General features: G+C 37.5%; 1 protein-coding gene across 3 annotated transcripts in view; it reads right to left on the bottom strand.

Moving 5' to 3' along the window:
- Positions 1 to 1,181: 1,181 nt before the first annotated feature.
- The window catches only part of EPSTI1 (epithelial stromal interaction 1), a 48,085-nt gene continuing 32,767 nt past the window's right edge, over positions 1,182 to 16,499 (bottom strand). For all 3 annotated transcript variants that reach the window (XM_089511013.1, XM_089511014.1, XM_089511012.1), the window contains exons 7-12: positions 14,886 to 14,979; positions 13,838 to 13,921; positions 10,193 to 10,266; positions 8,830 to 8,932; positions 5,566 to 5,619; positions 1,182 to 1,302 (exon numbers count right to left, since the gene is read on the bottom strand). In XM_089511013.1, coding sequence (XP_089367139.1) covers positions 5,599 to 5,619; positions 8,830 to 8,932; positions 10,193 to 10,266; positions 13,838 to 13,921; positions 14,886 to 14,979 — 376 coding nt within the window. In that variant the 3' untranslated portion in view covers positions 1,182 to 1,302; positions 5,566 to 5,598. The remainder of the gene's footprint in view (positions 1,303 to 5,565; positions 5,620 to 8,829; positions 8,933 to 10,192; positions 10,267 to 13,837; positions 13,922 to 14,885; positions 14,980 to 16,499) is intronic.

The raw sequence follows: 16,499 nt of genomic DNA, 5'->3' as shown, positions 1-16,499 counted from the left end.
ACTCAGCCCTCTCAAATTTGTTTAGCTATTCAGGATAATCCTCAGGTTCTGTTTAAACAAGATACCAGATTTATAACACTGATATCCATATGAGATTCCACATTCAGTAACATCATGTTTAAACTGGGTGTTGTTATGGTACCTCAGCATGATGCCACCAGAGATATAGTATCCATTTGTTTCTAGTGCCACACAAATACTAGAGGAGGGACGAACTAATTCCAGCCTCCCCAGTCTCTGGTCAAAGTGTTGCTTGTTTGCCTGACTGGGATGTTTGTGACACCTCAATTTAAAAAAAGATTGCATGCCTATGACTAGGTCCATCAGCAGTTTGTCAGTGATGTTGCTTTGTTTTCTCGGCACAACTTCACAAGAGAAGGTCTGACATCAATATATAGCTAGAGAAATATAGCCATTATCAGCATGGCAAATGTGATCTTGGTGCTCAATATTCTGACAGCCCCTTTATACATTGTACTAAGCTCCTCAGATTCACAGAGCTATGCTAGCCAGCTACCAATCACTCCTACCCTCATTAGAGCAGGAAAGACTACTTCCTATTACTTGTTAAGAATGAGAAACACTCCATGGTTTCCTGGACTCCTGCTTCTTTTCATAGATCTCTCTCACCTAGCCCTTATATCTCTTTCACTAGTTCTATGCTGCCTCTGCCAGCAGAATCAGATTCATTTGAAGGAAACACTGTGAACTACTACAGCAAATAAATGGTTCTTCAAGCAGCATACATACTGGTAGTAATGCAAATGGCCCTGCCAATGATTTTATTACATCCAGGATGATTTAAAACTTTTATTCATTTGATATTTTGCATGCTTTTCCACACAAGAAAATTGAATTAAAACCAGTTAAAGTCCACAGTATAAGAGTTCTTTTCTGTCTCAGCAACATTTTAAAAACGAGAATTCACAAACAGACAAACTGTCCAGTGTCTACAACTCAGATGGCTTTGTTAGGGGAGTAATGACGTATTACTGCTATTCCCATAGAATATTTTTTTTTAAAAAGCCATCTCTAGTGGTACAAGACTGGGACACAGAAACTGTGAGACAGAGAGAGAAAGAGAGAAAGAGATAGAGAGGGAGGGGGGGGAGGGGGGGGAGAGAGAGATTTTCTTTCAGATTTAATACCAGAACCATAATCAATAGCTTGAAACACTTCTGAATAACAGAAGAGACAACAGGTCAAACAAACATGGCTGAATAAAAGGATGTGAGATAGGAAGGAAAAATAATCCCTGAAGCTTTTTGTAAGGTAACTTTTCCAACTGCTGTGTCAGGAATCCTGTAAAATAAAATCAAAATTAGTGTTGTTGTATCAGAAAAAAAAGCCATTGAGTAGCATGAAAAAAGATCGAAGCATTACAGTTAAATACAACTAGCATATTTCTAGTTTTCTAAATATTTGAGATGTTTTATGATACAGCGGACAGATAATATACGGATACTGAGAATACAAAACAGATCCTGATACAAAACAAATCCTGTAGCAAAGCATATTTCATACTAAATACCGTACAGTAAAGTCACAAGAATGAACAGAGCAGAATACAAATGCATATTCACAATTATGATAAAACACAGAATGACTAACAGCTAACTGAAGCAAAATCTAGTTTGATGATTAATTTTGAAAATCAGAAGTATACCCTGATGTAGCTAAGCTCCAGCAATGCTTTTGAAATGGTTTCGTGGTATTTTCAGGTAGAATATTGATTATCAAATACTTTGTAAAGTGGGAGTACAATTGGCCTTGGATAGGATACACTATTCATAAAGATCAAATCAGTAGCATGTGGGTCCTCTTACACAATGCTCTCTGTGGATATGTAGGTGGTGCTGATGCCTGGATGGGGGTGGGTTAACTGCTTCAGCTGGAATTTTATCAAAACTAACTAAACCTTGATGCAGTTATCCATGCACAAATTATATCTAGGCTAAGCTAATATAACATGCTTTATATGGGGCTAGCTAACAATGTGGTCTAGAAACATCAACTGGTGCAGAATGCAGTTTATGAGACTGTTGGTCAGCACTGGATGCAGGTGAGTATAAAATTGAAGATGGAAGTTCTGATGTTCAGCTCTGGCCACACTGGTTCACATCTTATGTGTCTCCCAATTAGACTACTGGGGCTGTCCTTGAAAAGTGTTCAGAAACTACATGTGATGCAAAATGTGGTGGCCAGAAAGATCCAAGAATATGTTGTATATGATCCAATAAAACTGATTCTGTAAAGGCTCTCCCACAGTAAATACACTGACGGTTGTAGCCAAAGTCCAATCAGACATACGAATCACTAAATATGAAAGATGTAGGTGAAGATTGTAGATTTAAACTAGGATACTAGTGGTACAGCAGGAAGAATGAGTGGCAGCATCCAGTCATGGCTCCCACAGACTGACTCCCCAGCATTTGGTATACCAAACAGTGGAAGCCAATGTGATTCTAGACTGTATCAATAGAAATGTAGTTTCTATATCAAGGGAAGTAACAGTGTCACTCTATTCTGCTTCAGTCAGACCTCACCTTTAAGACACTGTCCAGTTCTGGGCACCAAAATTCAAAAAAGAATATGGACAAGTTGGAGCAAGTCCAGAGGAAGGCAATCAAAATGGTGAAAGGTCTGGAAACCCTGCCCTGTGAGGAGTGACTTAAGGAGCTGGAAATATTTAGCTTGTAGAAGAGAAAGCTAAGAGGTGATATGATAGTCCCATTTAAATATTTGAAGATGTCATACTGAAGATTGAGCAAGTTTTGTTTTCTGCAGCTCCAGAGAATAGGATCCAGAGCAATAGATACAAACTACAGGGGAAAAAAGATTCGACCTCAACATTAGGAATAACCTCCTCACAGTAAAAGCTGTTTGACAGTGGAATATGCTGTCTTGGAGTGTGGTGGAGTCTCCTTCTTTGGAAGTTTTAAACAGAAGCTGGATGGTCATCTGTCAGGGGTGTTTTGATTGTGTATTCCTGCATGGCAGCGGGTTGGACTTGATGACCTTTGAAGTCTCTTCCAATTCAATGATTCTAACTGTTTGTGTTGAATTCCACCCTTTGTTTTTGTTTTGAGCATATTAGGATATTATTTTAGTATTTTATAGTGTTGTGTTTTATTGTTCACTTTTTATTGTATATGTTTTGATGTACCACCCTTTGGTGGAAAGAGCATTATAAATATTTACTCCTCTTACTCACATTGTGACTTAAATATAGGATTTGGGGTATACCATATGACCCCAATATGGGACAGTATTTGGGCGTACAAATAAGGGATTTCTTATATGAAACAGACACTTGGCACCCAAAACATTTTGGCACCAGGTTATTAGAAGGTCTGCCTGCATGATAAGACTGTAATCATTGGTTCAACTCTAACATCTATTTAGTTGGTGAGTGTGAAATCATGTTGCATAATTTCATGTTTTCTCTGGGATAATTTTGGTTTAACATTTCGATCTCCCTCGTGTGATAAACTCCCAAGAGAGACATGACCATTTCAAGGTTTGTACTCTCTATCCATTTATGCATGGCTTCATCTGTGATTGTTTTTTAAGAATGTTATAAAAGTTTCATGTTTTCATCCTATTTTTCCATAAGTCTGAACTGCTTAACGTAACTGAACAAGTTAAAAATTGTATTTACCATATATACTTGTCTATAAGTCTAAAAATTTCTGCCCAAAAATTGACCCCAAAATCCCAGGTCAACTTATTTATGGGTCATTATGGTAATGTGACAGCAGCTCTTTCAGATTTCCCCATGCAGTTGGCAGAGCAGTTTATTTCTCCTGAACGATTGATATTGCTGTTTAAGAGTCCTCTCCCGCCCGCCCACCCGTCTGAAAGGAAAGTTGAAACGATGAAGCAAAAAGCCTCAATGATAGTCTCTCTTGCCATACGCACACATACACACACCGAAGGAGACTCCGGCAAATCCATAATTTTGGCCCCAAAACATAGCCTTGACTTATACATGAGGTCAACTTATAGCTGAGTATATACGGTAGCCTTAATTGCTTTTATAGACATTTTAAAAAACCTAGCCAGATTTTTTTCTACTTTTTTATTCAGTGAAAGATACTGCTACATGTCTGATTATATATTTCATTTACCAATAATTTTATTATGTGAGGGACCTTATGAGGATGTGATCCTAGGAGGTGGCATACAAATGATTACACAAATAAATAATAATTAATATACATTTGTGTTGGGACACACAAGGACTTTGCTAGAGGGGTTATGTCTGTTCTGTCTGAAGGTAGAAAGATCACTGATTGATATGAGATATGGGGATTCTGTATGATTATCAATCAATTTGTCTAGATTTTTTCTCTGAGCAAGAAAAGCTGGCAATGAGATTTGACAGACATTTCAAGGGAGAGTAGCTGTGTTAGTTTGCTGCAGAGAAAAGAACAGTCTTGTGGCACCTTAAAGACTAAAGAAGATTTATTTGGCAGCAAAGGCATCTGATGAAGAGGGATGGAGTCTACAAAAGGTTATACCAAACCTTGCTACCCACAAGACTCTTTACAGGATTTAACCATATTTAAATGATGTACTGAAAGCATTCCCACAATGTTTTAGGGATGGAAAATTCCCAGCATTCAACTATGCAGGCTAGGGCTGCTGGGAGTTGCAGTCCAACAACATCTTGAGGACCTCTTGCTTCCCGTCCTTGCAACTCTTTGAACTACCAAAATAAATCGCTCCCATTATTGTGGGAGAATGAATGGAATGTGAATGACATAGGTTCAGGGGAAATGACACACATGGTTAACGATGAAGTCAGTTAACCAAAGTTCAGAAAGTTACATTTTAAAAGCAATCCTAGTTATAATTACAGGCCCAATGAGTAGGTAGTTGCAGTTACTTGCACTTTTTAAAAGAAACATTCCTTTCTAGTTTCTCAAAAGTTATTTTTACATATTTTTTTAAAAATCTGAACGCTACAAGCAGCTGCCCTGTGGGGGAAAAGATCCTTCTTCTATTGACAGCATTGCTAGCTTAACACCCACAGCAAACCATTAGACAGCAGAATGAAATCCAATACAAACTACCATTAGGACTGTATCATATTTATAAGTTACAGCCACACAACAAATGAAACAAACCCCTCTATTTAAGTTAGAACTGTCATTAGTGGGTGGAGGAATTAACTGCAAATAACTTGTTACAGGTAGCTAGTTAGTTCCAAGCTCTGGTTGTATAGCCCCTAATACATGAAAGGATTAAGAATATGAATAATACATTTTAAAAATAAATGTGTGTGACAGACCATCTCTAAGTATTAAGAAAAAACCGAGTTTCTCACAGCAATACAGAGTGATGATTACCGAACAATTTTTATGTGTTGACTGAGCCCCCTGGGATTTTCAGATAGCTTCCTTGCATTAAGAGCAGAGACATTATTCATTCCCAAGAGCCCCTCTCATTCCCATTTCTGGGCTTATAGTTGTCAAAGCATTTTTTTTAAAAAAATGGTCAAGTCAGATTCCCAAATCCGTATTTCAACACAAGTATAATTCTATGTTTTGGAAAATTTACCTGTCTAATTGTTTTTGTATAATAGCTCACATTTTACTGGAAATATCGAGATTCCTGTAGGAATGAGAATTGGTATTAGCATATTTGTGGTTGATTTTCAGGGTTTACATTCAATATAAAATATGATTTAAAGTCGTACATCAGAAAAATAAAATTGATAAGAGACCCAATAACACTGATCAACCCAATAAGAACAGTAAAATCAAACAACTGCAAGCACAGCAGCACCAAGATGATCTTCATTCAAATTAATGGTGTTTAAAAAAAACAACAACTTAGATACAGTGAAATTGTTAAGATTTGTGAGAGAAAATTTCCTGCACTTCTGATCAGAGGGAAAAGGCCCCTGTCTGAGCATCCTCTCAGACACATAAAGTATCAAGCGGAAAACGCTTGTCCAATCATATTCTCATGTGCTGGTCAGGAAAAAACGAGTTGAGTGGAGCACACTAGCTCTCATGAATATATGAAGTAGGCTTACAAAAGATCAGACTACAGCTACACTGTGGTAGGTATGTTCCTTGGCATCATATCTTGAATAGAAAACATTGATACTAGAGACAGTAATAACATGGGAACGAATATAGGGACAGATTCATACACAGCCACCAAAGTATGGCAATTAAACATGTTTTAGAAAAAATTTATTCAAAACTAACAATATGAACATGTGAAGTAAAGAACATGGATCAGGGAAGACTTGCATAAATAAGGAGACCAAAACATTTTGAACCTTCTGGAGACAATGCAAAGGCTTGTTCCAAAATTCATATAGGGATGACTTTTTCACCAGCCTCTACCTTTCTTATGATTTCTATTTTGGTGGCCACAAACTCTGCTGATGCAGAGTTTTCTTCCTTTTGCTATTGCTATTTGTAAGTGCTTGGTAAAGGGTTTTGGAGGCAGCTGCTGTTTATCTTGTCTGTTGCAGGCAGTCCCAGATAGTTGCAGCAGGATAGGCTAAGACAGAATCCTGCTCTCTCTCAGCTCAAGCTTTGTTTATAGCATTGTTTACTGCAGACATACTGCTCCCAGTACTAATGCTGCTAAAAAACTTTCACCTAGGCAGAGTATGAGATGAAAATGGAGGCTCCATGGGCAAAAAAACTTTGCAAAAAAGAAATGTTGTTGCCAAGAGGCTTTGATCATTGATGTCTGTCTGTATTGGCCAGTCTACTACCATCTGCTACTAAAGCGGTAGAGGTTCTCAGACAAAGGTCTTTTCCAAGATTTTAGATACACTGGAATTGAACTGAATTGTGGCCTTCTTGCATATTAGCAACATGTATGCTATGTTATGGAGTCAGAACCCCTTTCACAGGTCCAACCTATGGTCTGAGTAGGTAAGACACAATGAGGGACTCTAAAGAGACCATAATGAAAGGACTGGCACAATGGTAATTTTTGTTTTGTTTATCCAGCTATGATGATAATGTGTGCTTCAATGCTAGACGTTTTGTTTGGAATAGTCACTCTTAATTTTGTATATACCCTCCCAAAAAAACATGGTGGAAGGAAAAATAAAACAAGCCATTCTTTCTCACACAATCCTTCAGAAATTTAGGACTAGCCTAGATGTTTTACAAGTTTGTTGCTTATGGCCAGCTCTAAGACTTCTGTTACTTTCATTGCAGTGGTCCTGAATGAACACAGGGACCTAAATCCAACTGTTGGTCTCACCTAGAATGGATCCAGTGAATCAATGGAGATTTGTTAAGTCAACACTTAGGTAGAACCGTAGTAGGGAGCAACAACTGAATTTAACTCAGGAAGATTAAATATATCCATTTTTGGTATACCCTCTGAATGGAAAGCCTGCTCTTGGACAAATTCCTTGTAGTGAAAGGTGTATAATCACTTTCATAGACACTGCTTTTCCTGTAGAGTTTCATCCAACTGTGATGAAAACAGCAAAAGCAATAGCCATTTCTCTATCTTCCATTATAGTCAATGGCAGGCACAAACCTCCAGATTTTGGAGTCAGATTGGTGTCTGAAGAAAAAAAGAGAGAGGTTGTAGTCATCTCTATGGGGCATCTATTAATTACCAACTCCTGCCCCATAACTTTATTTTTTTGGGGAAAACACATGTAATACTGTCCCTCAATTCTAGCTTTCACATATGTATGTGAACATATGCCTCACTGAATGCTGCAGGATGTTCTTCCAAAGAACTTATCACACTACATTATTGTGGCACTATACTGCACTTTAACTGCCATATCAACTTTCTGGAATGGAATTCTGGGGTTTGTAGTTTTAGTGATGTCCAAGAGCTCTCTGACTGAGAATTCCTAATGCCCCTCCCTAAACTAAGAACCCCAGAATTCCACAGGATGCTTTTATGACAGTTAAAGTGGGAGTATAGTACTATAACAGTGTAGTGTGATAAGGACCCAACTTCTATGTAAACGGAATAAAACTACAAATGGGGCTATCCTGAAAAGGAAACAATTTCAGGATGGGATTAAAGAGCAGGAGCCATTTTAAGTCACACCAAATTGGAAAAACTTTGCTGAATTATGCAACTGAGAAAAAGAGACTTCTATTTTGTCAATGATATCTCTGTTTGGATCCTCTGGTGCTCTGCAATGTTATAACTAAATAGCAGTGGCAACAACCCACTCTTACCTTGCCATGGCAATACAGCATTTTAGATTGCAAGTGAAGATAAAACAGTTTCTTAGGTCTGGTGTGCAAACCCAGCATTCATCTTAGGCATGGCTATGCAAATGCTGTGGCTCCATGTAGAACCCACCAGTACCAATACACTTCTACAAATATTGTGTAAAGTGCTCTAGACTAGAAATATACAATTACTTGATCCCTAGAAATGAAGGTCCTTTAAGCAACATTTAAAGTCTGCCCAACCACCAATCTTCTAAACATTTCATATTCACTTTGGGACATACTGTGTATTGTTTGCCATGCTTATAGAGCAGCTATTATTTCTGCCTCCGCAGATAAACACATTTTATCCAAGATTTCTTTCTGTTGTACTATACAGAAGGAGTGATAAAAGCAGCATATTCAAGGCAATCTAAATCCTGCAGAAGCAGGCAGCTGTCATTTTGTGTTTAGATAAAGTCTCGGTTTCTTCCTCCTCCAAAGTGATCGCTGAATTTTTATTCATCACCTTGGCTTCATGCCGACCCCAGACAATGAATATTACAAGCAGACTATTCAGGTGGTGTGCCATTTAAAAAACAACAACTCCTCGTTGTTTTATTCTTCAGGACTTTGAAAGATGAGGTTTGTTACTCACCCAGCTGTCAGCAGTAAAACCCATATTCCCAAGATATCCAGACTGGTAAATGCCACCTGGCTGGTTATTGTTTTGTAGCCTGTCCAGAAATGCATTATTCACCCTTAGAAATAGAAGTCAGGAAATGAATGTTAACAGAATTCCACCAAAAGGCACAGTTTATGGAAGTGAATGCAATGTACAAACTTGAATTGGTTTTTGTGACAAGAAAAACAGACTGTGTAAGTGTGAAGGCCAGTTTCAAGTCAAAACTATAAATCTTCTATTTAAATATTCTAGATTTCCTACTTTGTTGAGCCAGCTTTGACAATGATGACAATGTTTTCCAAAATACCCAATTCTACACTGCAAAACCCTGTTAATAAATATTCAATCTCACTATGTTACTAAAAATCAGCAACTGTACCATGCAGTTGCTAGAATTGGCTCTCATAGATAAACTGACAGGATTGATGCATACAAGAAAAGAGAAAATACCTTTAATAGATTTCCCTCCATAAAAGGCAATCATGTTTTAGAACAGCTTTCCTGGGTTAACACTGAACCCAGCACTGGGTTCTATATATTTATATTCAAGATAGTATATGAAATGGTACCGTACTGATGCAAATGCTAGACATGTCCAAGTCATTTTGTATTTTCACTTATAAATAATAAAGATGTTACAGTCTGCCCTCTATATCAACAAATTCTTTATCCACAGATTCAAGCATCCACTGCTTGAAAATATTTTAAAAATATATAAATTTCCAAAGCAAACCTTGACTTTGCCATTTTATATAAAGGTCACCATTTTACTATCCACTGTATTTAATGAGATTTGAATATCTACAGATTTTGGTATCCAGGATGGTCCTGGAATCAAACCACAGCAAATTCCAAGGGTCCACTGAAAATAATAAATGTTCAATCTGGAACTAGCAGTGCACAAGTAACTTCAGAAGACTGTCTGAGTCACTCACTTAATGGAAATCAGTACATCATTATCAATATTCCCTTTCAAATCAAAACATGTAGTTGGAATGTAGTACACTGTTTATAAGTTTGGAAGATAGCACTGAACATTTCCCCACCTAAAAGTCAACTAGATTTCACACAGAAAGTTAAGGAACCACTACCATTTGACTGGTAGTGACCAGGAGAATGAATTTGAGAAGAATAGGAAGGGGCACCAATCTCACTAGCATTTGTGTCGCATTATCCACAAATTACAGTCCAATGCACCAACTACCATGTTAAAAGAAAAGCACATAGAATCCTACAGCACAACTTACCAGTTTTCCTACATTTAAACTTAACACTACTGCCATGTCTGACATGAGGAATTTAAATGTGTCCCAACAATTCCTTCCATTAATGTTACCTCTGCTGTTCATTCTGATGTGTTCTTATTCTCATTTTCTCCTCTTGCTTTTGTTTGAGTTCCAATAATTCAGCCTGGAAATAATAAAAAAACCCTGAATATTAATGTTTAGCATAATTAAGTATGAGGCAACAATTAATTTTGTCTTGTAATAAACTGGTGTAATACTTCATCTTTAAGACCTGCTTACCCTTGTACCTGTGAGAAGTACTTTTTAAAATGCGCACTACAGTTAAAACACAGTGATTCCTCATTTCCTCTTTGAGACAAAGTACTTTCCCTTACAAGTTACATTTTGAACCATGTCAAAAAAAATATAAAACAGCACCCTGAAAGGCTGCGGTATCAGGAAACTATTACTGTGCTATGTTATGCTATTTTCCTGTTCGTCCTTACAGTGGATCAGCATGCCAGGCACATGGATACTGATTTAATATCCATGGAGAGAGAGATACAAAAAGAGAGACAGTGGGGCTAGTGTGATTCATTTGGTATGAAACTTCTATGTAAGGCCAGGCTAACTTCTATGGATAAGACTGGATCACATTTGGGATTCTGGTATGTAGGTGTTTTTTGTTTGTTTGTATGTTTTAGCAGAATGCAAACTAGAGTTTGGAAAAACATTATTTTTTAGACTACTGCTCTCACAGTCTCCTAGCCAGAATGACTACTATTTATGACTGGGAGATTATGGGATTTTTAAACAAAAAAGTAGTATTTCCAAACTAAGTGCAAATCAAAAGATAAAATTAATCTGCCTCAAAGACCAACATTATGATGTTGTGTATTCATTTTGCACTTCTCCCTCTAAAGGCTCAGACAGATCTTAGCTATTCAGGAGTGCCTTTAGTTATCATAGTTTGTCACTAAATAGCTCCCTAAATGCTACAGAAACAGTTTTATACTGAGATGTTCTAGGAAGCTTATAGCTCAGCTTTCCTGGTAATGCTGACTGTATTCAAGAAAAGAATACTTACAAATGCTTCTAAGTCCATTTATGTTTTGTTATGCTTAATCTCTTATTTCATCAATACTTGGTGGGCAGTGCTTCATATACTACTAGGGTAACATCTGTCAAAACCTTTGTATGTTTTCCTGTAATGTTACTCTGAGGGTGCTACCAAAATAACCACAGCCAAACCAACTTACATCAGCAAGATAGCATGCATACATTTGTGTATGTCAGTAAACACGAATTCAGGTTATGCCAGTGCCCAATGCATTTTTCACTCATAAGCATTCACAAAGTTATGTGTTTGGATCCTCTGGTACTTCTGCTACACCCTTGTACTGTGTGGCATTCAGATTTGTTAAAAACGTTAACTAAACAAATCTATTTTAGTTACTTTCAGGACACGAAGAAAAAAGTATTACCTTAAAAAATTCTAAGTGGTAAATAGTAAATAACTATCATAGAGTTGGAACAGACTACAAGTGCCATCCAGTCCAACCCCTGCCATGCAGGAACTCACAATCAAAGCACCCATGACAGATGGCCATCCAGCCTCTGTTTAAAGTCCTCCAAAGAAGGAGACTCCACCACAATCCAAGGGAGTGTGTTCCACTGTCAAATAGCCATCACTGCCAGGAAGTTCCTCCTAATGTTGAGGGGGAATCTCTTTTCCTGTAGCTTGCATCCATTGTTCCAGGTCCTATTCTCTGCAAAAAAAGCTTTCTCCATCCTCAATACAACATCACTTCAAATATTTAAAGAGGGCTACCATACCCCTTAACGTCTCTTCTCTGGGCTAAACATACCCAGCTCCCTAAGCCTTTCCTTCACCATTTTGGTCACCCTCCTCTGGACACGTTCCAGCTTGTCAACATCCTTTTTGAACTGTGGTGCCCAGAACTGGACACAGTATTCCAGGTGAGGCCTGACCAAAGCAGAATAGAGTGGCAATATTACTACCCTTGATCTAGACCTTATGCTTCTATTGATGTAGCCTAGAATCCCACTGACCTTTTTAGCTGCTGCATTGTACTGTTGACTCATGTTCAACTTGTGGTCTACTTGGACTCCTAAATCCCTTTCACATATAGTCTCATTAAGCAAGTGTCCCCCATTCTATATCTATCCATTACATTTTTTTAACCTAAGTGCAGTATCTTACAATTCTCTGTGTTGAAATTCATCTTGTTAGCTTTGGCCCAGATTTTTAACCTATTAAGGTCATTTTGAATTTTGATTCTGTCCTCTGGGACATTAGCTGTTTACTTCTAATTTGGTGTCATCTGCAAATTTGATAAGCATGCCCCCTATTCTTTCATCTAAGTCATTGATACAGATGTTGAATAGCACTGGCCCAGGACAGAATCCTGTGGTACACCACTGGTCACTTCTCTCCAGGATGAGAGGAGCCATTGCTCAGCACCTTTTGGGTTTGATCGGTCAACCAATTACAAATCCATTTAACAGTTGCCTTGGCTAACCCACATTTTACTATCTTGTTTGCAAGAATGTCATGGGGGACTTTGTCAAAAGCCTTACTGAAATCAAGATATGCAATATCCACAGCATTCCCTTCATCTATCAAGCTGGTAATTTTATCAAAAAAGGAGATCAGATTAGTCTAGCATGACTTGTTTTTTAGAAACCCATTTTGACTTTTTGTGATTATGGCATTACTCTCTAGATGTTCACAGACTCTCTGTTTAATGATCTGCTCTAGAATCTTTCCTGGTATAGATGTCAGACTAACTGGATGATAATTGTTAGGATCCTCTTTTTTCCCCTTTTGAAGATGGGAACAACGTTTGCCCTCCTCCGGTCTGCTGGGACTTCTCCTGTTCCCCAGGAGTTCTCAAAGATTATTGCCAATGGCTCTGAGATTACATTTGCCAGTTCTTTTAATATCCTTGGATGTAGTTCATCTGGTCCCAGAGATTTACATTTATTTAGATTAACAAGGTATTCCTGTACTACCTCTTTACTTATTCTGTGCTGCATTTCCCCTATTGTGTCATCTGTTCCATTCTTCTATGGGATTATAACTGTAATAAATTATTTTTAAAGTAGATATGCAAGCTCTGACTTTGCATAAGAAATTCAGAAAAATCTTTCAGGAAAATGTCTCCAATTAGCATTTATCCTCCAAACAAGAAACAAAAATTCAGTTTTAAAGTGGTGAACACATACAAATTAAGGTGTTCTTTAAGAAACAAATTTGAGAAACAAAGGTGTTCTTTAAGAAACAAATGTACATTACCTTCAGGCTATATGTTTAAGGTGTACATGAAACATTCATGAATTTCATATGTAGACTTGAGTCCTGTCACCAAGATATTTCATTATGCACATGCAAATATTCCAAAATCTGAAAAAATCCAAAATCCAAAACACTTGTGGACCCCAAGCATTTCAGATAAAGGCAACTCAACCTACACTGCTTCCAAGAATAGCTTAACAAGTATGGACATAAATTAACTCAGACTTTGAGAAATGAAAGACAAATACTTAAGAAAAAGTAAATAAAGGTGTTCAAGCAATATTAATACCGGGAAACAGCTGTAGTGTAGTCCAGCCTTGAAGTTGTGGCTTATTCAGTGTGATTATTAAAACTGTATAGCTAAGGTTGCACAACAAAAGAAGTTCCCAGTTCAAAGGAGAAGCCACAGATACCAGTATTGACTGAAATTTTTCACCTTTCTTCGCTGTTCTTCCTTCATCTCCTGCAGCTTTCTATTTTCCTCTTGCCTTTGGAGTTGCCTGTATGTGTGGCTTCTGGCCTATTGCAAAACAAAACAAAAATTGGTGTAAAAATAAGCTTGAGATAATATGTTTAAATTATCTTAGACATCTTGCAGCTAAGTGAAATGCCACATTTGCAAAGATATAGTCAGGTAAGCCAAGCAATAAGGTGCGAACAGCAGAAGAGACTTGACATTCAAGGATGGTTTTGTTTAATAGTCTAGTATCCCACAGCTGCTGACAACAACTTTTTTTTTCCAGGAGATGTTCAGAAATCCATCAGTATTCATAGTTCCTGAAGGAGAATGGAAGGGTAGCATATACAGCCCCCAAATGGAATGTGTCATTTTGAAGTATGGATATTTTGAATTCTGGAGCTTAGATTTGGAAGAGTTCCAAGAAGCACAAGACACAAGATTTATGTTTCAATACCAGAAATGATTTACTTTCTGCCCACTGATATGCTGTCTTTAAGTACTAATACTTGGTAGTGCTGATGATTTCATCTGGAAATATAGAGATTTCAACAGATTGTTGGAATATGTTTCATAAAAGTGCATGTATCTGGGAATAACAAGCTCTAAATTCAAACTAACACCTGAAAATGCCTGGTTCAAAGTTATTGTTATCTCCAGGGCTGCACTTTCATATCCACTATCTAAATAGAAGCATAGAGTACATATATAAAATCTATTGTCTAATGAATTACATTTTAAAAAGAGAGATTATGCATGCTTTGCATACTAATGATTTCCATACTCATGAAATAAAGGTAAATTCGTTCTTGGTCACATTTTATACTGCTCCTCATCTATACAAGTGGCTTTCACCCTTTGACTCTCCATATGGGACTTCAGTTCTCAGATGCCCCAGTTCAGAGACTGGGCACAAAAGTCCAAAATAATTTGAAAGCAAAGGCTGAGAACTAACTGTCTTGACTATAGCAAAACACACAAAAGTGAGAAACCAGTCAAAACATACACAAATTACAGACAAACATACCCAGGCAGTGGATTCCAGGCTAGAGCAGTCTGTTTGACAGGTTCTTTGGTTGGATGAGCCAAAATCTAATTTATTTAAAAATTCAGTGGTTTTTCTGTAGAAAGAATACAAACACAGAAAAAAAATTATGCTTTTATATGACTACATTCTATTCTAGAATTATGAAATGAATAAATACAAGCAAATGTAATGAAAGTTTAGCAGGACAGATGTCCAAGGAAGAGGCATGCCACAGAAAGACTGATACTGACAGCAGTTGTCTTTCCACAACCTGGCCACCTGAAGTTATGTTGCTGTACAGGTTCAATTATTCCCAATCTCCCAAACTATGAATGCAGTAGTAGTAGATCCTCTGGAAATTAGTAATGGCCAGTGCCTAGCAGTTCTGAACTCAGTCTGATCCCACCAAACTCTTCATCAATGAAACAGAAACTAGTCTCTCCCTCCCAAAGAATGGCATTATAGTTGCACTTTTGGATCCATGGGGTTTCAGTTCTGGGACACCCCATAGATGCAAAAAAGAAAAAATGAGTAATTGTGCCTCATATCATTCAATGGTGGTGATATGAATGTGCACACTTCAGTGTGTCTGCATTTGTGTCACCGCCATTTAATAATATGGGTCATGTTGATCTGTGATTTACTGCATTCGTGGATCTGAAGTGCGCAGATCCAAAGAGCCAATAATACTTAGAAATATAGCCTGTCCTACCCAAAACAGTGTATTTCCTTCATCTACACTCTAATATTAGCCAGACTTTATTCTTCTTGGTAAACACAGCAAGTATCAGGTAATCTAACCTTATTCTCTGTGATAGCAATGGCTAGAATGAGATCAATAGGAATTTTCACAGCATCATCTTATTTCAGTTCTCATTAACTTTTCCAATCACCCATTTTTATTCCTAGTACCTTGATGTTATTTCATGTCTCTTTCTTAGCTGGCTGGCATGGTTTCTCTGCTGGCCCACCTTCCTTTTATTCTAACCTATTAGTCTGTTGCTGGAGGCAATTTCAGGCATCAAGATTTCATTTATTATTGTGAAATAGTTGACATAAATCCCATAGTCTAAGAAAATTACAGCAGTCAGTACACTGTGGAGGTCTTGCCTTGTAAGCCATCCTAGGCTCCCCATCTGTATGGTCAAGCTGCTCCTATATTTTCAGCCAGCTTGAATGGGCAGATTAATGGGCACAATTAAAAGGTGCCCTCACAGGCATTCAAACTGGCTTCATTACTACACTCAAGGGGGGGGGGGGATCTATAGAAGCCTAGTTTTCTGCCAGTTAGCAAAGTACTGGACAATGGCCAAATAATCAGTTGCAAGAACAAAACTAAATACAGCAGTGTAAAGAGCAATTCCAATATAGATGCAAATTCTTGTTTGTCTTCATTTTCATTTGTGACAACAAGAAACCACAAAACATTTCCCATCACCTACAATATGATTTTCTGCTGACAAGAATTTTTGCATTTGTGAGAAGTATTTTTGTATAGCTGAGTTATGATAGTTACTGTTTTGCTAGATTGACTTTTATTTATCATTTATTTTAGTTATTTCAGTTTTATGCCGACTTTCTCCCAGAAAGGGATCCAAGGCAGTTCACAAGATA

This window comes from Sceloporus occidentalis, unplaced genomic scaffold (genome assembly GCF_023333645.1).
Source record: "Sceloporus occidentalis isolate IW3139 unplaced genomic scaffold, rSceOcc1.0.p SCAF_2, whole genome shotgun sequence".
Lineage (NCBI taxonomy): Eukaryota > Metazoa > Chordata > Lepidosauria > Squamata > Phrynosomatidae > Sceloporus > Sceloporus occidentalis.
The sequence above is the reverse complement of the archived record's forward strand: the minus strand, read 5'-3'. Positions and strand labels throughout refer to the sequence as shown.